Source organism: Conger conger, chromosome 16 (assembly GCF_963514075.1).
Source record: "Conger conger chromosome 16, fConCon1.1, whole genome shotgun sequence".
In the NCBI taxonomy this organism is placed as follows: Eukaryota; Metazoa; Chordata; class Actinopteri; order Anguilliformes; family Congridae; genus Conger; species Conger conger.
The window spans coordinates 29,829,823-29,851,234 of record NC_083775.1 but is presented as its reverse complement, the minus strand read 5'-3'; the positions used below and the strand labels follow the sequence as shown (position 1 = coordinate 29,851,234).

At 48.7% G+C, this 21,412-nt stretch overlaps 1 protein-coding gene across 1 annotated transcript in view; it reads left to right on the top strand.

The window, feature by feature from the left end:
* Positions 1–21,107, top strand: part of LOC133114476 (rho GTPase-activating protein 23-like) — an 83,195-nt gene extending 62,088 nt beyond the window's left edge. Inside the window, exons 8-24 of the mRNA XM_061223925.1 lie at positions 5,571–5,723; positions 6,620–6,731; positions 7,368–7,407; positions 8,018–8,155; positions 9,111–9,425; positions 10,745–10,806; positions 11,199–11,317; positions 11,682–11,800; positions 12,135–12,287; positions 12,556–12,634; positions 13,145–13,218; positions 13,509–13,598; positions 13,952–14,077; positions 14,383–14,424; positions 15,523–15,616; positions 17,677–17,708; positions 18,675–21,107. Of these exons, the coding sequence (XP_061079909.1) occupies positions 5,571–5,723; positions 6,620–6,731; positions 7,368–7,407; positions 8,018–8,155; positions 9,111–9,425; positions 10,745–10,806; positions 11,199–11,317; positions 11,682–11,800; positions 12,135–12,287; positions 12,556–12,634; positions 13,145–13,218; positions 13,509–13,598; positions 13,952–14,077; positions 14,383–14,424; positions 15,523–15,616; positions 17,677–17,708; positions 18,675–20,027 (3,101 nt within the window). The 3' untranslated portion in view covers positions 20,028–21,107. The remainder of the gene's footprint in view (positions 1–5,570; positions 5,724–6,619; positions 6,732–7,367; positions 7,408–8,017; positions 8,156–9,110; positions 9,426–10,744; positions 10,807–11,198; positions 11,318–11,681; positions 11,801–12,134; positions 12,288–12,555; positions 12,635–13,144; positions 13,219–13,508; positions 13,599–13,951; positions 14,078–14,382; positions 14,425–15,522; positions 15,617–17,676; positions 17,709–18,674) is intronic.
* Positions 21,108–21,412: the final 305 nt, after the last annotated feature.

The window sequence follows — 21,412 nt, the reverse complement described above, 5'->3', positions numbered from 1 at the left end:
CCTTCACGTATGGATTAGTGGTCATAACCTACACCAGTGTTTTAGTGACCATGACCTCTGATATTTCATTTTTATTCTCTGGCCTCCTTTAGGCATGTTTGTAATTACAGATAGAGAAGACCCTATCCTCCATTTGTCTCTTTAATGTGTTTTGTGAATTATATAGGCTATATAAAACACACACACTGTTCTCGTTCTAGCTCTCACTCTCTCTTACACACACACCCTTTCCCAGTCTCACACACACACATACCCACACGCACAGTATTAACTTTTGGCAGATGCTGTTATATTGGGTGAAATATAGGGTTATTATGTCGTGTGTAGTAATATTTGCAGCAGTGCCATCCACTCTTGTGGTCATAACAGCCCAACTACATCATAAAAACATTATTCCTGTAAACCTACTCATTTCCACCCTGTGGTTTGTGGCGTAGGCTGGGGATTTCTAGTGTGTGTGTGCATGTGCGTGTGTGTGTGAGTGGGTATGTTGCATTATTCGGTAGATTCCCGGAGACCTACGGAGGAGTAAGAGTCTGAGACCCCCGGGTTATCTTTCCCAACACTCATCTTGTGTGTGTGCGCGTGTGTGTGTGTGTGTGTGTGTGTGTGTGAGCCGACTATCTCCTTGTGCAACAGGGTTAGCTCGGCTAGTTCAAAAGAGCCTTGTTGCCCTTGGCTATGGATGAGTTGGCCTTTAGCTGACTGGTAACACGTTCGTCTGGCAAATTCTTTGGACGAGTGAGAAGCCGGGGTTCAAAGCCCACCTCGGACTCAGACAAATCTTGAACTCGTTACACCAGCGCATGACACAAACTGCCACTCTCCCATAACAGCTGGCAGACCAGCTTTCAGGCAAATGTAATGCAAATGGCCGCACAACCCCAATCAGGAAGTGGTTGAGGATCGCATGACTAGAATATGTCGCAGCTCGGCCATGTTTGAATGGCTGAGAGAATCGCTCCAGACCCAGCTGAAAGGAAACAGCTCAAGCTAGGTTTGAAACAGCTGGTTGCCGGTTTACCAGTTCAGACCAGTCCGTACTCAACATGGTTTGACCAGCTCAGCTATGTTGTGAAATAGCTGTTAGCTGGTTGACCAGCTCCCAGCTCAGATAAGCTACCAGCACTAGCTGGTTGACCAGCTCATACCCAGCTAAACCAGGTTCATGACCAGCTTGGCCATGCTGGTTAACTAGCTCATACCCAGCTCGACCAGCTTATAACCAGCTTGACCTGCTGGTTATAGTGTTCTAGCTGACACAGCTGGGCCTTTACAGCTGGGGAACAACGCTTTGCCTCGTGCTAGCTTCTGTTAAATGAGTGTGTTTTTTTGAGTCAGGAAACCCCAGGCGTAAGCACTCGGAGATAAACTCACAGAACAAAGAGCGTGACGGCGTCCCGCTACCGTTCAGAGGAGACAAATTACCCGAAACCAGGCAGTTTTAGCCACGCGCCTGGGCTTGTTTAATGGCAGAACGCTTAAAGAGGGGCAGTTTCAGGCTACAGGCCTGATAACATCAAAATGCTTGTGTACCGTTTTTTATTGTTCGTGCTGTGTTGTTACTTTTACCCATAAGGCTCAGATTTTATTAATTGCAAAAATATTTTTTCAAATATTGAAAAATATTATTTGAAAAAATGAATGCCTGCTTTGTATGCATCATACATGTACTTGTATGTGTGACAGAGAGTGGGGTTTGGCTGTCTTGTATGTGTCATGAATGTTTCTTAGCCCTGCCGTCTTTTGATTTAAAGTTTAGTTCGAGCAGGCCACGCAAAAGGTTCATTTGACCTTAGAGGAAACAGGTCCAGATCGGGGTCTTCTGCCCGGCAAGGTCACGGTGGGGTGAACAGATATCACATTTATCCCGGGACAGCCCTGCGTTTCGCCCCCCACCCCCCGACTTATTCCGAGGAAATCTTAATTCCTCCCGTTTTTCAGCCGTACCGGGTCCCAGTGCGCGTTCCGACTGTAATTGCTCATATCGTATGCTATCTTTGTTCTACAGGTAGCAGTCGAAATTGTACTTCCCTCTGGGGTCTTTCAGCGCACTTATCCCTGGTTATGGGTATGCACTTTGTTGTACGTCGCTCTGGATAAGAGCGTCTGCCAAATGCCATTAATGTAATGTAATGTAATTTTCACATTGTGCCCACGGTCCTCCGGGGAATCTGGTCACCCTGGGTGACAGTGATGTCATTCAGGCCTCCTCTGAATATGGCGTATCTACGGTGTTTCCCACACCCGCACTTGATATTTGGCCAGTAGCTTCCAGCGCTCTACTGAGAAGCGAATGAACAGGCTCTCATAATTGGAGTCCTGGAGCACTTTGTTTAATTGCTTCACGCACTCAACAGGGTTGGAGAGGCGCATCGAGACGGGGAAGTGGACATCGAAGTCGACAGGTGCCGTTTCACTTCTCTGTCCGCGTCTGACGTTGGGTGTATCTGGCTTTGGGCGTTTCGCACGGAATCCTTTCACCGGGCTCCGAAGCGATTCTCCTTTCCCGTTTTATAACAGCCGAAATTCCTGGGTGAGCGCGCACGCGGCGGAATGAATTCAAAAGGAATCGGCTTCTGCGGTGCGATGCGATTGTTACGGAAACCGGCGAGCCGGTAAACCGTGAAAAACAGGTTTGGGATCTGTTTGAAAGTGAACTCCTGTCTCTCAGTGCTGCTGGTGCAGGTAGAATAGACAGAATGTTCCGTTGGGGGGGGGGGGGGGGGGGTCGCCGTTCTGTGAGAATCCTCTTGTTGGGTTGGGTGTTAGCGGACGTAAAAAATCTCAAGCCCATGCAATAAAAGGGCCCTTTTTGTGCCGCCATTTTGCACAAGTTGGAGCCAGACACAGTAGGGAAATGGGGCAACCCTTATATGGTCATAGGCCAGGTCCGGGTCCAATAAGCGTGTGAGATACCCTCCTCCTTGAGTGATGTGCTGTGACTAGGCAGTGATGCAAATTGCATTGGTACCATGGACTTGCACTCTCAAAGGGTTGGCTCTTTATTTGGGTGTTGTTCGTGGAGGCATTCTTCTGTTGACAGTCACAGCTCTGATTATTATTTCAGCGTTTTGTTGTGGTTGGCAGAGTAAGCTGCTAACGTGGAAGGAGAGAAAGTAGATAACTTGAGCACGGAGCATTCTCCTCCGCTGTGCGTTGAATAAAAGGTTGAGATATCCATCTGCTACCAAAAGCACTCTCTCTGCTTGTCACGTTACTTCACAGGTTCATGTAACGATGGCTACTCAGCTGTGACACCGATAACTTTGCATTGTCTCTGCTGTTTACTTACACATTAGCGCACACTTTTGAAGTGGATAAGACCAGTGCCTAAAGGTAAACATTACTGTGGGTGTAATTGCGTCTCTCGGCCAGAGATGGTGCTGTGGGATGTTTTTCCCGGGTCTGCTGTGCGGTGCAGTTAATGACAGCCTTTCTTAAAGCCACGGCGCTGCTATTTCCAGCGTCTGCTGTAAACGGGCGGATTCCTGCCATTCTGCCTCCCTCCCCACGGCCCTCTGGGCTGCAGGGCTGCTGCTGCTATTCGGGGGGGGGGGGGGTGAGAAAGAGAGAGGGTGGGTGGGGGGGTTGGGGACAAAAAGAGGTAGAGTGAAAGAAAGAAAAGAGTACTTCGGGGACAGAGAGACGACGGGTGGTGGAGAGAGAGTAAGAGAGAGAGAGTTGTATGTTGTTTATTGTGTATTATATTACGTATGTGCTTTGGCAACAATAGTTGATTTCTGTTCATGCCAATAAAGACATTTGACATTGAAATGGAGAGAGAGAGAGAGAGAGAGAGAGAGAGAGAGAGAGAGGAGTGAGAGAGAGGGAGAGAGAGAGGGGGAAAAGTAGAATCTGGTGAGCGCTCCAGGTCTTTGAGAGTGGTGCTCTTTGGCCCTCTGCTGGCCAGCACAAGTAGTGCAGGGGCAGCCCTGGAGAAAAGGAGAAATTCAAACAGCAGAGTTGGGTGAGGCCTCTTTCAGAATGACTGGGCTGCAACATCTCTCAGGCCTGCTTGTGTGTGTGTGTGTGTGTGTGTGCTCTGCCCATGGTTAAAAAAAAACCCTGTTTTCCGACAAAAGAGTTTATCTGTTGTGTATGGCTGTGTATGTATGTGTGTGGGTGTCAAAATGCACATAGACTCACATACACACTTACACGCACATGTGCTCACACAAACACACACATGCACACACACACACACACACGGTAGGCTGAACGTTCTGAGGAACTGAGACCTGTGCTTCAGTAAGACTTTTCATTTTCACACCAGGCCCTGGAGGAGAGGTGTTCGATGCAGGTCTGTATGTCTAATTTTGCCCGTTAGTCTTCTTTTCTAGGGACTTTTTGCTTCAGTGGACTGGTCAGAGAATCTCTCTCTCCCTCTCTTTCTCTTTCTCTCTCTCTCTGTACTGGTCAGGTGGGCAGGGATACTGTTTCTCTGTCCCATTCAGAGACTTGAGTTCAGATTTGAATTTGAATCTGACTCTGCTGGTCCGAGATGATTTCTCTTGTCTTTCTCTCTCTGCCGGTCAGGGACTAAACAGTATGTGCCTCTAACAGCTTGCTGTGCACTGGATTCTGGGTGCTTTTGTGTGTGTGTGCCATCTCTCCCACTCATATAGGGGGCTTCTATAACCACTGCATTGTGGAGGGTGTGCCGTGTGTGTGTGTGTATGTCTGTGTGCTGTATGTGTGTCCATGTGAATGTGTTTGTGTGTGTGTATGTGTCTTTGTGTGTGTGTGTGTGTGTGTGTGTGTCTATGTGTGTGTATGTGTGTGTCCGTGTGTGTGTCTGTGTGTGTGTGTGTGTGTGTGTGTGTGTGTGTCTATGTGTGTGTATGTGTGTGTCCGTGTGTGTGTCTCTGTGTGTGTGTGTGTGTGTGTGTGTGTGTGTGTCTATGTGTGTGTATGTGTGTGTCCGTGTGTGTGTCTCTGTGTGTGTGTGTGTGTTTGTGTGTTAGTTACTAGTGCCTGAGTGTGGACTTTAGAAGTTATGTAGTGTATTATATTATGAAGTCAGTGTTGAGATAACAAACTTAATACACTCCTGTAAAATGTTAATAGGGCTGAAAAATGAATGAGGAAGGCCTGCCTTTATGTTATATGGCTCTGATAGTAATTCATTATCGGAGTGAACCTTAGGGGAGTGTGTCTGCGCAGGTACAAGCGTCTGCATGTGTGTGTATGTCTACAGGTCCAAGTGTCTGCATGTATGTGTGTCTATGTGAGTGTATTTGTGTGTGTGTTTGTGTATGTATGAGTATGTGTCTGTGCATATCCAAGTGCATGTGTGTGTGTTTGTGTGTGTGTGTGTGTGTGCAGGTCCAAGTGTCTGCATGTGTGTGTGTGAGTGTATTTGTGTGTGTGTTTGTGTGTATGTATGTGTGTGTGTGTGAGTGTATTTGTGTGTATGTGTGTGTGTGAGTGTATATGTGTGTATTTGTGTGTACTTGTGTGTGTGTGTGAGTGTATTTGTGTGTGTGTATGTGTGTGTACGTGTGTGTGTACATATGCCTGTTCCCCTCAGAGTAACCCGCTGGTAACCCCCCCTCCCCTCCCCCCAGACGAGCCGACGAGCCCCACCATTGACCTGCGTGCCCGCCATGTTCCCGCCTCCTCAGTGGTCTCCAGTGCCATGAGCTCCGCCCACGCTGGCTTCAGCCCCGCCCTCCCACCCTTCTCCTTCCCCCCCTCCAAGCTCTTCTCACAGGACTGCAGTGAGTGACCCCGCCCCTCCCTCCTCCCCCAAACCCGCCTCCCCAGCCTTCACCTAACCCGCCCCCTTCCCTCAGGCGCCGCCCCATTCCACCCTTCCACAGGACAGGGCAGGTGTGTTGGCCATTTTAGGAGGATGAGAAACGTGTCACTTCTTCAGCCCTCGTGTGTCTGCTGCACACGAGATGAAGAGGTTGTAATGACGTGGGACACTTTCAGGTGAAGACTTCCTGGGGAAGTGCTGCCCAACTGTCAGACTGAAATCTACATCACTTCTTCATGAATTGATGTTGTTCAGATGTGGATAGTCCAGGGGTCAATAAGTAAATGTTGTTCCATATTTCCCATGAAAACAGTCGGCTGATTTATTTAGCTGATTAGCAAATCGAGGAACAAAATTTTAACCTGGATTTTCTACCTCTGATGTTGCTAAATGAGGCAAAGTGGGAGTCTTCTTCTGGCTGTTATACTTCAAAAACGTCCCCCAGAACTACATAGTACACTATGCAGTGAAATGACCAAAAGTGGCCCTCCACCCTGCCCCTACCCCTCCTTGCTCTCCCACCCTGTCCGGCCTGCTGAACCCCCCCACCCCCTCCCCACTTTGGTAATGCCCAGTCACTGGTCTTACTTTACCTACTTTATTTCTCTCCTTCTCCACCTCTCTCCCTCTCTCTCTTTCTCTCTCTCTGTCTCTCTCTCTCCCTCTTTCTTTCTCTCTTTCCCTCTCTCTCCCTCTCTCTCTCTCTCTCTCTCTCTGTCCCTCTCCCTCTCTCTCCCTCTCTCTCTCGCTCTCCCTCCCTCTCTCTCTCTCTCTCTCTCCCTCTCTCCCTCTCTCTTTCCCTCTCTCTCCCTCTCTCTCCCTCTCTCTCTCTCTCTCTCTCTCTCTCTCTCTCAGGCAACATCAAATCCGGCCGTCGCTCTTCCTACCTGGAGGCCATCACCACGGAGCGCTCCAAGTCGTGTGACGAGGGGCTGAACACCTTCAGGGACGAGGGCCGCGTGTTCTCGTGAGTTTTTCGGAGAGGGCAGGGCCCCTCACACACCCCCACCTCCCCAGATGGGACCGCACTCTCACGTGTGGAGATATTTTCATAGAACCGTTCAGCTAGATGGTACTCCTCTTCTTCTTGACTGTGGTTCAGTGGCTGAACTGTTTATCAGCTGTTTACAAATCTAATGACCGACTCTTTTAGGAAAATTGCACCACAGGGTTTCTGAAATGTGTATAGCTACGATGTATGATTTGATTTTGAGTTTTCAAGACAGAACAAACAAAAAGAAAACTCAAAATGTAACATGTTGACAAAAAAGACATACTCAAGCTACAAACTTTTCAATATAATCACAGTTACAAACCAAAAGGTGTAAATTATGTCCGATTCTGTCACAAGTGGGAGCACGCTGGTCCGATTGACGCATTGAAATCACACTTTTTTGATGGAAGAGTGGGCTGCTTTGAGCCTATGGGTCATCGGTTTGATAGCCCTGCTACACAAGTTCTCAGTAGGGGTATGGTCTTCAGTGAGGTGTTTCTGCCCGTGAAGTCGCCATCAGAACATCGCCAAGAAAGCAGCCCATTGTCATTCACTGTGTCTCTTCCTCCCACTGAAACCATGTGACTGAAACCTCTCTCCCCTCCGCAGGAGATTGCCAAAAAGAGTCAAGAGCTATTTCGGAGAAGGGGTGAGTTCTCTTCTACTTCATTTTGGCGCAGTTCCTGTATAACCGCGGCATCACACGCGACTAAAGGTGCCGTTCTACTTCCCCTGGCCGATGGCGGCGGTGATGATGCGTCAGGTTAACCTTGGAAAGCGCTTGTTCCCCAAACTTTATTAGTCTGGCCAACGGCCAAATCTATCCGTAGAGCCGGAGAATCTGCATCGGCTCAGAAGCAATATCTGTGCGACCCTGGAAGCTAAACTAATGTGAGGGTGCCACGGAAAATTGCTAGGAATTGTTTTTATTCTATCATTTAACCGTTACTTAACCAGGAAATCCCCCGGCGAGATCAAAATATCTTTTGCCACGGGGACCTGATATGAAACACAAAGGTGCCCAACAAGACAGTTGACAAACAAGCTACAAATGGGGAGTGAGACAGCAGTGTAACAGTAATGAAAAAGTAGAACAGCGGTTAAAAGCAGGAGCCTACCTCAGTCAGAGTCACGAATGACATGTTTAAAGTCAACAGATATCCCTGCTGTTTCCTATGAGCGGGTACAGAACAGCTGCGCCTCTGAACTCCCTGCGCGCGTATGTGCGACCTTTGACCTTTAACCTCTCCCCACCCCAGTCTCTGGACAGCCTGGCGACGGGTGAGGAGTCCCTGTCCAAGCGGCACTCTACCTCCGAGCTGGGGAACCTCACCTTCAGCGACGTGCGGAAAGAGGGCTGGCTCCAGTACAAGCAGATCGTCACGGAGAAGGGCAAGGTGAGGCTCGGGGGGGTGGGGAGCTTCCCGGCTAACGTGAAAAACGTTCTCACGGCGTTGCTGCAATGTAGCGGCAACATTGTAACGTTGAGAAAACGTTCCGGTGACGCTGCAAGAAACATTTTGTGTTAGCCGGTTGTGTGCTTATGAGAGGGAGGTTAGCAGGAGGTAGGGTGGGTGGTGTTTTAGCCCTGGAATGAACGGGTGCTCGGCCGTGGTGGCTTTAGCCCGGCTACTGACAGCGTCTCCAGTGTAATCAAACACAGCTCCCTAATTAGTTACTGCTTTTCGAAAGCGTTCGCAGAACACAGAATATGTACAAACAGATGTAGCTTAGCTGGTCGTAATTATTTAATCACTTAAACTTTGTACATTTGTACATAACTGCAAGCAGACGCAAGCGTGTGCGCATACACGCATACACGCAGACACAGACATGTGTATAAAAACATCTGGCTACAGTCTGACTGACTAAAAATGGTTATCTCACAACTACCTCATCCATAATAATCATAAACAGCTGAGAGACCAACTGTCCATTTACTTTTGGGCCCTTAAATGAGGGGGACTATGAATATAAAAAGGGACGTGATTCCAACACCGATCACCTGATATGGCTGTAAATATCATCAAATTAAAGGTGATGGTCTGCACTCTAACCTCATATTAATTATTTTGGTTCAAATCCAAAGTCCAGAGCCAAAAGAACAGAAATTCTCCCACTGTCTTAAATACTGATGGACTGCATCTCTCCTCCTCTCCCTCTCCCTCACTCTCTCCCCTTCTCTCCCTGTCCCTCCCTCTCTCCTCCTCTCCCGTCCCTCTCTCTCTCCTTCTTTCCCTCTCCCTCCCTCTCTCTCTCCTCCTCTCCCTCTCCCTCCCTCTCTCTCCTCCTCTCCTCCTCTCCCTCCCTCTTTCCTCTCGCTCTCCCTCCCTCTCCCTCTCTGTATTGCAGAAGGTGGGCAGCGCCATGCGTCCATGGAAACGGGCCTTCTCGGTGCTGCGCTCCCATTCGCTCTTCCTGTACAAGGACAAGCGGGAGGCGGTGCTCCATGGGGCGGCGGTGCTAGGGCTGGGCGGGGCCGAGGACGAGCAGCCAATCAGCATCCGCGGCTGCCTGGTGGACATCGCCTACAGCGAGACCAAGCGCAAGCACGCGCTGCGCCTGACCACGCAGGACTTCTGCGAGTACCTGCTGCAGGCCGAGGACCAGGCGGACATGCTGGGCTGGATCGAGGTCATCCGCGAGAACAGCAAGAACGACAGCGAGGTCAGAGCCGGCGGCGCCGCCCGGGGGAGGAGTAACCCCTTTGAGACACTGTTTTGTGTCGTTGTTGACGTTTCTGTTGTTGTCGGGGCCGTTGTTGTTGTACGGTGTGTGAAGAGGAGGCTTGTGACTCAGGCTTTCATTGTTGGAACACTAGTTGTCTGAACGTAGAGTGAGGTCCGTAAGTATTTGGACACTCACACAATTTTAAAGGGCTACAGAGCTACATTTTAAATTCCTACAGAGTTCACTTGATATGGATGCACACACTGATAGTGCTGGTAGTGTGCGCTTTAATTTGAGGGTATTTACATCCATATGGAGTGAATCTTGTAGGAATTTCAGCCCTTTGTAAAATTGTGTCACTGTCCAAATACTTACAGACCTCACTGTATGTTCAGAAAACTAGTGTTCCAACAATGGAAGCTTTGTCACGACAGCCCCAACAACAACAACGACACAGAATAGTGTCACAAAGGATTGATCCTACTGTGAAAAGAGTTCAGCAATGTGTTAAACACAAGGTAGTTTTAGTGTGGAATGAGTTAAACTTTATTAAACACAAGGTAGTTTTAGTGTGGAAAGAGTTAAACTATTAAATACAAGGTAGTTTTAGTGTGGAAAGAGCTACAAATTGTGCAATAAACCCAAGGAAGTGTAAGTGTGAAAGTGTTTGACACCATGCAAGAAACACAAGGGAGCGTTGGAGTTTAAAAATGGATTGTTAAACAGGAGGTCTGCTCATTAATTTCAGTGTGGGAAGCGGTGAGAGTTCCAAATAAATTGGTTGAATTTTCGGAATGATGTATGTGTGAGACTTGTCAGGCTCGAATACCTGTTATATTCTTCACACTCCCGCTCTACTGTGTTCCCTGAGACAAAACACTAGGGCTTTTACCACAGAGACTTCTCATTGATTTCATATCTAATACATTGAACACCTCATATTATGTACATACTTTTTGGCCTGAAAAAGCGACCAATTATTTAACCGACACATTAGTATATTTCATCAGTATATTTTAATATACAAATTTAATTTGCCATGTTCCATCACTTCAAACCTGCTGGCTAAAGATATCTGACATGAGCCAATGCTAGATACAGACTTAATTTTCGTAAATCTGTTCCAAAACAAACAGTTTGCCATGAAGACTGAATTGTGCTGGTGTTCACTGACCTCTTGGTGTTTTGCTGAATTAAATCAATATCAACAGTAGCGGTTGAACTAATAGGCCAGGCAGGTTTTGTTGACAGCTGTGTAAGAATAGTGTATTTTGTGTTTGCATTTTAACCTTTAACCTTTCCCTCGTCTGTTTCAGGAGTTGGGAATATCTGGCCAGGCTCTCATTAACAAGAAGCTCAATGACTACAGGAAACAGAGGTAATATACAAGAGCGCCAAGCATCATGCCAAACCGTTCAAAGAACAAAGTCGCCAGAAGTCCTGGTTGTATGAAGTTGTATTCAGGCTACGGCTACAGGGGATTTTGAGCTTATTTTCTGTGTTAAACACAGGCATGGTCTGAAGGTTGGCAATGCTTAGTAAAGATGAATATCACTAGTAATTTGAGGGGAACACTACAGTTACTGTAAAAGTGCCTAGCTGACAAAAAATATGCAAGCTTGCCTTTAATCCAATAATTTAAAAATGTACATACTTAATGTTATTTTAGCTGCCTTTTGTGTGATTTGTAGGTGCTAATGCATTTGTAGCTGCTCTTCTTCTTTGGTTTGTGTGAATCTGTGTGAGCAATATCTCTGTTGCCCCCTGCAGTCCAACAGGTAGCAAGCCAGACTCTTCCCCAAAGGTCCACCGAATGATGGCGTCCTTCCACCTGGCCAAGCCAGAGAATGCCGGGGGGGTGCCACGCTCTCCAAAAGCGGACAGGAAGGGTGAGTGTTTGCGTCGCTAATTAACTAGCACCAACTCCACTGAATTTCCATTCATTTAGTGAATTTTCTGAATTGATCTCAATCCGGTTCTCCACCAGTGTACCATACCCAACTGTACTGAGACTCACACTTTCATTTCCGGCAGAAGCACACTGTACCTGATTCTGGGAAATAAATGTCTTGGCTAGTAACAGAGCAATTCCAACATAAACCTAATAGGAACCCCCTAGCCCCTAAGCATTGTGTATGGGGGCCAGGACTTTAGCCTTAGCCTTTAGCCTTAGACTTGCATTAGTGGAAAGGCTGCTGGGGGGGGGGGCTGTGTGGTGGGATTGGGTCTTGACGGTCTCGATGTGCGTTACAGACGAGGGCGGACCCGCTAAAGCTCCCTGGGGGATCAACATCATGAAGAAGAGCAAAAAGGCGGGGCCGAAAGCATTTGGGGTGCGACTGGAGGACTGCCAGCCTGCTGTCAATAACAGGGTAAGGGGACTCACCCTCTTGTGTGTGTGTGTGTGTGTGTGTGTGTGTGCATGTGTGTTTGTTTGTAGTGTGTGTGTGTTTGTCGTATATGTGTGTTTGTAGTGTGTGTATGTTTGTTTGTAGTGTGTTTGTGTTGCGTGTGTGTTTGTTGTGTGTTTGTAGTGTGTTTGTTTGTAGTGTGTGTATGTGTATTTGTCATATATGTGTGTTTGTAGTGTGTGTATGTGAAGTTTGTTTGTAGTGTATGTGTATGTGTGTTTGTTGTAAATGTGTGTGTGTATGTGTGTTTGTAGTGTGTGTGAGTAGTGTGCTGACTGTACCCTGTGTCCCCCAGTTCATCCCTCTGATAGTGGAGATCTGCTGTGGGCTGGTGGAGGAGATGGGTTTGGAGTACACTGGGATCTACAGAGTCCCGGGGAACAACGCCATGGTGTCCAGCCTGCAGGAGCAGCTCAACAAGGGTGTCGACATCAACCCCGCAGAAGAGGTGAGGACCCTGTGACACTGACCCTGCCCCCCTCCTGCCCTGACACCACCTTCCAAGGCCCTGGCCTCACCTCCGCCTGTCTCGAGCCCTGACCCCACCCTCATACTCCTAAACCGCTCTGACCTATACTCTGTGGCTGTGCATGTTGTATATTTAGAGCTGTGATATGTGTGTTTGCGTTTTTCTGTTACCAATGATGAATGAGCCTGACCTCACCTCCTCCTGTGGGCCTGCTCACACTGACGCTGACTTTAATGTGCCTCCACAGAAGTGGCAGGACCTCAACGTGGTCAGCAGCCTGCTCAAGTCCTTCTTCCGGAAACTTCCGGAACCCGTCTTCACTGATGGTGCGACTCCCGACACTGCTCGTGATTGGCTACACACTCATAGCATTTTCCCACATCTGTGCTATGAGCACGTCTCATAAGTTCAATACCCACACTCGTACATTATTAGCATTTAGCCAATACTGTCATCCAGAGCCACTTACGCAACATTAGCATTTTTACAAAGCATGCATTTATATAGCCAGATATGCACTGAAGCAATTCAGGTTGAGTACCTTGTTCAATGGTGCAATTCAGTGTCCTACCTGAGAATCAACTCTGCAACCTTTATTACAGTTCCTTATTATACTACATTGCCAGTCACACATTGTTACATTGTTCATGTACCACACACAGGTATGGTCAGGAAATGCTTAATCATCTTTGGCTTTGAATGCGCTGATAAACCTGACAGGCTTATCAGTGCAGGGCTGTACACACCAGGGAGGGTTCTGTGTGATTGGCTAAATGTTCAGCTCACCCAACACCCAGGCCAATCAGTGGTGATCTCATTCTCATGCTCTCCCGCAGACAAGTACAACGACTTCATCGACGCCAACCGGATGGAGAACACAGAGGACAGGCTGAAGACCATGAACAAACTGGTGTGTGGAGGAGAGAGAGAGAGAGAGAGAGAGAGGGAGGGAGAGAGAGAGAGCGAGAGAGAGAGCGAGAGAGAGGGAGGGAGGGAGGGAAAGTGTGCTTGTGCGTGTGTGTGTGTGTGAGCTTGTGAGGATGTATGGGGTGACATTGGCTCGGAAGGTAAAAGCAGTTGTCTGGCAGTCGGAGGGTTGCCGGTTCGATCCCAAGTGTGTCAAAGTGTCCCTGAGCAAGACCCCCCAAATGCTCCTGACAAGCTGGTTCCACCTGTACTCATCCTCTCTCTCTCTATCAGATCCATGACTTGCCAGACTGTTACTACCACACTCTGAAGTTCCTGGTGGGCCACCTTAAAACAGTGGCTGATCACGCGGACAAGAATAAGGTCTGTGTTAAACATGCACATATTATAACACACAAACACGCAAAAATATTACAACTTCACAAACACGCAAAACTTTACCAACACATGAAGCACACAACTTCACAAAAAACACTACACATAACTTTGCAAACACACATTTCAGCAGCTGAACCTTTCCAGGAGTTACTTAGTTAACAACTACATTAGGTCACACCAGTTCATGTAACCTTATTGTAAAGTGTAACCGGATAGATGATGACACACAGCTTTACAGTGATAGATTAGAATATGCAGAAACATATTGTAAATCATAGCTTTTATTTAGAATTGCTACAGGCTGGGTTTTGTGGTGTAATGCCCGTGTCTGCCTGCAGATGGAGCCGCGGAACCTGGCCCTGGTGTTCGGCCCCACCCTGGTGCGCACCTCAGAGGACAACATGACCGACATGGTGACCCACATGCCCGACCGCTACAAGATTGTAGAGACGCTCATCCAGCACGTGAGTCTCTGCCCGCGACCCGCTCCACCCCCACCCGCGACCTCCAGTCGAACCCCCTCCCCCCTGAACCCTGGCCTACCCCCAGTTTCACCTCAGGCAGCTATCTCCACCCAAAACTGGTCTAACCCCACCCTGCTTTGGCCAGCGAGTGCAGCCATGGCTGTTTCCCCACATCAGGGCACTGCGGTGCACTGCCGCTCAAATTTGTTTGAGTTCCTGTCAAATATTTATTGATTAAGTGCCAGTCAACCCACTAACCGGCCGCTTCTCTGTTCCTCTCTCTTCCCCCGTTCCTGTCCCCCCAGTATGACTGGTTCTTCAGCGAGGATCTGGACAAGGATGAAAAGGTATGAACTAAATTTGGATAATGGCGGCTCTTGTGACAACGCAGGTGTCGCATTGCATATATCCTAGCCTGGCTAAACACTTTGTTTTAATTTGGTTGAGAACAAGTTTCCTAATCTCCTGCACATAAAACGATGAAGTACTTCCAGTGTACGTGGCGTTATCACCACCCTGGATGAATGAAGTTACATGTACAGTTAAGAATTTTCCGGAAGCTTCTTCCCGGAGTAACCGACACAATCCATTTATACAGCTGGGTGTCTTCTCAAGTGATTCGGTGACACTCAGAGGTACAATGGTAGAGCTCCGACCTGGGAACAAAGCCCATAACCTGGGGGTTACGAGACAATGGAGCGCTGAAGCAATTCAGTTTAATTGCGTTTGAGTGTTGTTTCCGTTGCAGGTAACCATGGTATAAGCGCAATAAAGCATTCCAGGCTGTGCAGTTGTGTGAAAACAATCCACTTTAGTATTGTTTCAGTTTTAGTGCATGATTTTTATTGTCCCATGAAGATAATTTTGATGCAGAAGTTTCTGTAGTTTCAGACGTTTTCTCGCTTTACAGTGGTGGGTATGGGACCAGCTGAAGCCAGCGACTTCATACACTCACTGCAAAAAACAAAAAAGTTCATCTTAACAAGTGTTTTAGTCTTGTATTTATACTTAGTTCTCTTACATTTTTTGTTAGAGAAGACAGAAAGATTCCTAATGAGGTGAGACAGTTTGACAAAATTCAAGATTAAAACCATTTTACTTGTCAAACAGAAAAATAAGCTAATATCTTCTACTTGAGCAGAAGCAATAATAATTTAAATAATTTAAAGTCCCATTACAAGACTAAACATTTGTTAAGATGGACATTTGAACAGTAATAAAACTAAAATAATCTGAAAAATAAACAGAGAAACTGAATCATCACATTATAACCCCTAGACTTTGCCTTGGGACCGCTTGACACCACTCTGTCCTGGTTTAACACGTCTGTCCAGCCTGTCACGTGTCTTCCTTACGAGGCACCGGTGACCCCTATGCAGTCATAGATGCGCCAGTCATGCGTGACGGCGCCCCGAATCTCAACACCCCTCCCCTCCGCCCCACAGACTCCAGTGGACACGGCGGACCTGCAGCCCGTACCCAACATCGACCACCTGCTGTCCAACATCGGGCGGACCGGCGTTCTGGGGGAGGCTTCGGGTAAGGGATGGGCCCCGGGGTCACCGGCACGTGAGAACCACCGCGAGCGTAGAACAGTGTGGAGCGAAACACGCATGGTGTTTTTCCTGACATCCGCCCGTAGACTGCTCCTGTGCTCTCAGATTGATTTCCTGTTTCCTCGATTTCTTTTCCCCGTATACTCACTTTCCTACTCTCTGTCTCTGTACATTTCTGCATCCCTCTCATAGCTGAACCTGTGGAACAACCACTGCGGTAGGACCAGAATACTTTGTGTGTGTGTGTGTGTGTGTGTATAAAAGAGAGTGTCTGTGTGTTCAAAGTGATGCCATTCACTTCTCCCCATCCTCGCATTATGCTTTTGACACTGTGCATTCAAAATAAAATCTTTTAAAATTTTTGTAGCTGAATACCAGCAACATGACATTTTTCCTACTTAATTTGATGATAGTAAATATTTTATGATATACAAACCAAATCCGTATCGGCCAACACCTGAAAAAGTCATCCAGTTAAGGCGCTGTTCTAGTGCAGGGATGGACGGGCCCCCCGGTCTGTTATTGAATCCAGACCGTGACCGCAGTCAGCAAGAGCTGCCCTGCACGACAACGGTTGGCTCTTGCGCCACCTAGGGACAGGAGGAGTTTATCTGCTATGGGACACAAGTGTCTTCCTCCAACTCATGTATGTGTGAGCTTGAATTATGAACCATGGAGCGATAGGAAGTGGCAGCCATTTTGTGTGCTTTGGAGGAGAGTATGTGCTTGTCTGCGCTTTCCTGAATTGACAGGCTACAGCAACTAGCGCTGCTATACACGATTGTGCTCTCCAGATTGGGGAGAAAAGAGAGTTTGGGGGGCTAAAGAATGTTTGAAAGAAAGATTCTTTGGATTTTCGTCTGACATTTAGTACAGTACGAGTAGTGCAGTGCACTGTGCCTGTGCCAGGTTTCTGAGTCGTATGTTTTGTCCACTTTGAATAGGTGAGGAAAATTAGACTTTGATTGTTCAGGAGGCAACTGTCCATTTTGTGAGTCTGATTTCTCTTACATTAATGTAAGAAGTCATAATTATTCCTTTTTGGACTGGTCTTCTCATGGTCAAAGTCCAGTTTAAAGGATTTTTTATTTACGAGGTGAAAGAATACGTTATTGATTATTTGCAGTATATCACGCTGTAGCTTTCCAATCTAAAAACATTACTGCACAGTGTCCAAGCGGGAGGTTTGTCTGTGAAAGCGTCCAATGTGCTTTAATCAAATCGGATTAATTGATTAACTGATTAATTGAGTTTTTTTTGTAAAAAGCCGCGCTGTTGCTAACACAGTAAAAATCCGTTTTGCTTTGACCTGCGCTAAACAAACAGAAGCAGTGACATAGACTGTAACTGTCTATGTGTCCTTCCTCTGTGTGCTTGGCAGTGTCAAACAAACAGAGCTATATATGTGTGTTTATTTGTGTGTGTGGTTGGGAGTGTGTGCGTGCGTGTGTGTTCTGTGGTCACTGTAAAAGTGGGGTGTTGTTATGGATCTTAGGTGTGTATGTACCTGGTCTTTCAACCACCCTCACACTCATTACTGTTTCTGTCCTCGCTCTCACTGCTTACCTCACTGCTACGATGTCATCAGTGTGCGCTGTGGTGTCATCAGTGTGCGCCACGATCAGTGTGTTCCTTCGGACTCCCCCTCCCGAGATGCTCTTCATCTGGGCCTCATGGTGCTTCACATTATATGTGTTACAGTGACAGTAGATTAAGTATGACAGCAGCTAGTATAGGTCAACATGGGGCCCATTTGAACAGTCACTTCCTGGGGGGGTGAAGGCAAGGTGGGGTGTGCAGAGTGACCTTACTGTCATAAACATAAGCTATTGTGGTCACTACAGTGGCATACCTAGTTACAGTACATCCTTCAGAACACAGGCACTTTCAAAATGGCCGACGTCAGTTTGTTTCTGAAACTAGCATGAGTCTGGCTCTGCGCTCCCCACCAATGCAGCGTCTTCTTCGTTTCCCCATGACTCCGTCACAAGCCCCTGTGTGCTTCTAACCACGCTCCCGTTTCCTCTCCTCTCACCATTTCAGATTCAACCAATAGTGACTCGGCTAAGTCCAAGGTAAGGTTCAATGCTATTTCCAGCCATGGAAAGTGCTGATTATTGTTGTTCTCTCAGGCCTGTTATGTTTAGCACAACAAATTAGCGTCTCGGGAGATGTCTGCTTAAAAAGGGACCTTTTTTTAAAAGACTTGGTTTGAAACTGTGTTTTGTGTTACTGTGTTACCTGAGAGATATGAACACATCGGGAATCAAGGTCACTCGGGATTGTAATGTGTTCTTAACTGCAAGTATGGCATCGCACTATGACTGCAATGAGTAAGAATGCAGTGAATTCCCTATGCATTGGAATCGTTACTTAGTGTAGTTTTATTTTTAAGTAGGCTACTCTAATTTGTGAATAATCAATGAGTACACTAGTACACTTCCAAAAATTTAATGTTTTTTTGTTTTTTTCATGAATGGAAAGAGTCATTCACCCCCATTTAATGTTGGCTAGGCATACTTCATATCTTGTTTGGTAGACCAGTCATCCCATATATCTGAAGTTCATAACCACGAGGTTCAACTGTACATTCTTTTAAACTTTGCTAATGGAGTTTGTTTACAATACTGAATTGGCTCCACACTGCTAAAACAAAAAACAGTCCATCTCAACAAGTATTTTAGTGTTATATTTAGACTTCTATATATTATATTTAGAATCATAAAACACATTTGCTGAATAAGACAAAACAACTGCGAATGAGATGAGACAGCAAAAACTTTAATTCATCAAGCAAACAGGACCTTAGAACAAGCTAATATTTACTTCTCGAGAGAAAGATTTCTGTTTTTAGCGCAGTGCAGACTCAGGGCCTGTGTAACCAATGGAGATCGGTTGAACCGTGGTACTGAACGATCTGGATTCGGGGGCCTAAGATGGCTGCCACTTCCGCCATAGCGGGTGGATGCTTAGGGGCAGGCAGACAGAGCTTGTGGTTGAGCCGCGGTACTGAATCGGGTGTTCCCCTGTGTGTGCTCCAGGGCTCCTGGGGGTCGAAGCGGGACCTGTCCGCCAAGGACTTCCTGTCCATCATGTCGGCCGTGACCCGGAAGCGCAAGAAGAGGCCCGACCATCGCGTCCTGGGAAGCAGCACGGACGAGGACTCTGAGCAGGAGCCCAACAGGGCCGCCCAACAGGAGGAGGGGGAGGAAGGGGCCGGGGGAGGAGCGGGGGCGCCCAGAGCGGAGGGGGAGGAGGCGGAGGAAGAGGACGAGGAGGACGAGGAAGAGGAAGAAGCTGAGAGGACAGTAGAGGAGGTGATATTACCCAGAAGGCAGCGCGAGGAAGAGGAGGAGGAGGAAGGGGAGCCGGGGAGAGACGAGGTGTTTCTGCTCCCGGAGGAGGTGGAGGAGGCGGGGGCGCGGGCTGGCGACTGGAGGGGGACGGAGGACGAGCGGTCCGTGGTCTCGGGCTACTCCACCCTCTCCACGCTGGGCCGCAGCCGGGGCGACGAGGCTGACGACGAGTGCAGCGAGCTGGTGAGCGAGACGGACAACGAGAGCGGCTTCGCCTCGCGCTCCCTCACCCAGGAGCGGCCCGAGAAGCCGCCCCCGGTCCCCGAGAAGCCCGCCCTGCCCCCTCGAAGCTTCCTCTACGGCCACTGCAAGCCCCCCGGCCAGAGCCTGGCCCCTCCGGGGGCCGCGCCCGCGACCGCTCCCGAGCCGGACCCGGAGGACAGGGGGGAGGAGGAGGCCCGGAGCACCACGCCCTCGTCTTCCTCCTTCTCCTCGTCCTCCTCGGTCAGGCCGTACCTGCGGCCCTCCTTCTGCTCGCGCCGGCTGATCCAGGGCGACACGCTGGCCAGGAAGAAGGTGAAGGGGGACAAGGCCAAGGTGCGGTCGCTGGACCTGGACCTGGAGCTGGGCATCACCGGCGGGGACGACGGGGTGGAGGGGCCCCCGGCGAGCGGCCCCCAGGACCAGCCGGAAGGGCCCCGCAGGAGAGCCCCTAGCCCGGGCCCGGCCCCCAGTCCCGAGGCCGCCTCCTTCTCCCCCGGCGGGCGTGTCCCGGGGGCGGCGTGGGGCTCCCTGGCCGATCAGGTGCGGGCGCGGCTCATGGGCTCGGCCGACGACCTGCGAGGGGTGGGGCTGCGGCCGGCCGTCTCCCCGGAGACGCGGCGGAAGAGGCGGGCCTGGCGCCGCCACACCGTGGTGGTGGACATGAGCGGACAGGGCGGCCAGGTCCCCTCCGCCGACAAGCCCCCCGCGCCCGTCTCATCCAAGCCCGCCGTGCCGCCCCGCCCCCCCAGAATCCCCGGCCAGTCAGGACAGCCGGAGCACACCGCGCTCTCCGTGCGGCCCACGCCCCCCTCCCGCTTCCACGAGTACCTATAACGGCCGCCGCTGCTAACTTCTAACTGCTAACTGCGCACAGACAGTCTGTTGGCCATGACCCTCAAACAAAACAAAAGAAACATAGCAAGCTTCTCGTACCAGTGCTCTCGCCATGCCGGTAAGCTGGGACTGCTGGTGTTGGCATAGTTACGGCAGTGGGCGCTGGGGGAGTGGCCAGAGGCAGGGGGAGGACCTCTGTCAGGGGCAGGTACAACGCTGTTCACATTCCTCTTACGCTCACGTGAGCTCCGCTAGCCCGACAGAGGTGCTGCACTGTTGCCAAAGCTGTACCACCACACCGAGGTAGACCACTGCAGTTACATGTAGAAGCCCCGCCTCTTCTTCGTGTGTTACAGGAAGAGGAGGGGCGGCAGCTCCACACAAGCCTTCCCAGGTTTCCCTGCGGAATCTTCCGTGGCTTAACGCAGTCACCGCGGTATTATGTTGGGGTGATGTCACGAGACGCGCATTTAAGAGGTGCCAAGGAAGGCTGAGGGTTTTTGACAGATGTTCACTCAGTCTGACACACATCCACTCACACACACACACACACACACACACGCACACAAACACACACACAAACACACATGTGGGGACCTTACACAAGTGGGGACCTGAGGCTTACAGTATTACACAGACAGTGTTAGAACAGGGGCACTTAGCAGAGAGACTGCAGGAGAGCCTATTTAATGTCTGTTTCTGTCTATCTGGGAGTATATTGAGGACGTCTGGCCTTTAGTCTGGTCTGGTGCTTTTAAACAGGCTGTTTATCCTTCCCTCCGCTCCAGTTAACCACAGGAGCCAGCCTATTTAGCCTTGATCTAGAGGTGCAGCAGCCATTACTGCCATGCTACTGACCACTGCCCCCCCCTACACACACACACATACACACACACGCCCCATGCTGCCTGCAGCTCAATGACTGCCTGTCTGTTGATCTGTTCATGTGTGTGTGCATTCCTGTGCCTGCTTGCCTGTGTACCCACAAAGGGAGTGTATGATTGCGTGTGAAACCATTGTGTAACATTTGTACAAAGCCTTGCTAAGTTAACCTTATGTACATATATGTTATATATATATTACACCATAATATTTGTTTTTAATTTGTTTTGTTCTTTTTTCATCGTTTACAATGGTGCAGCCCAGTGCACAATCATTTCCTTCAAACTGTTACTTGAAACATGTCCCTTTCTATGTTTTTTGATTTTATATACAGTATATATTATATATATTTTTTGTATGGAAGAAATAAGTGCTTTCATCATTGATTTGAATTCTCAAGGTGTTCCTGTGTAAAACTTTAAAAAAAGAAATAACTCCACCGACTCTCTGTTCTTTGCAAAACCTCCCAGTCTCACTTTGAAACTCACTTTGGTTTAAACCTC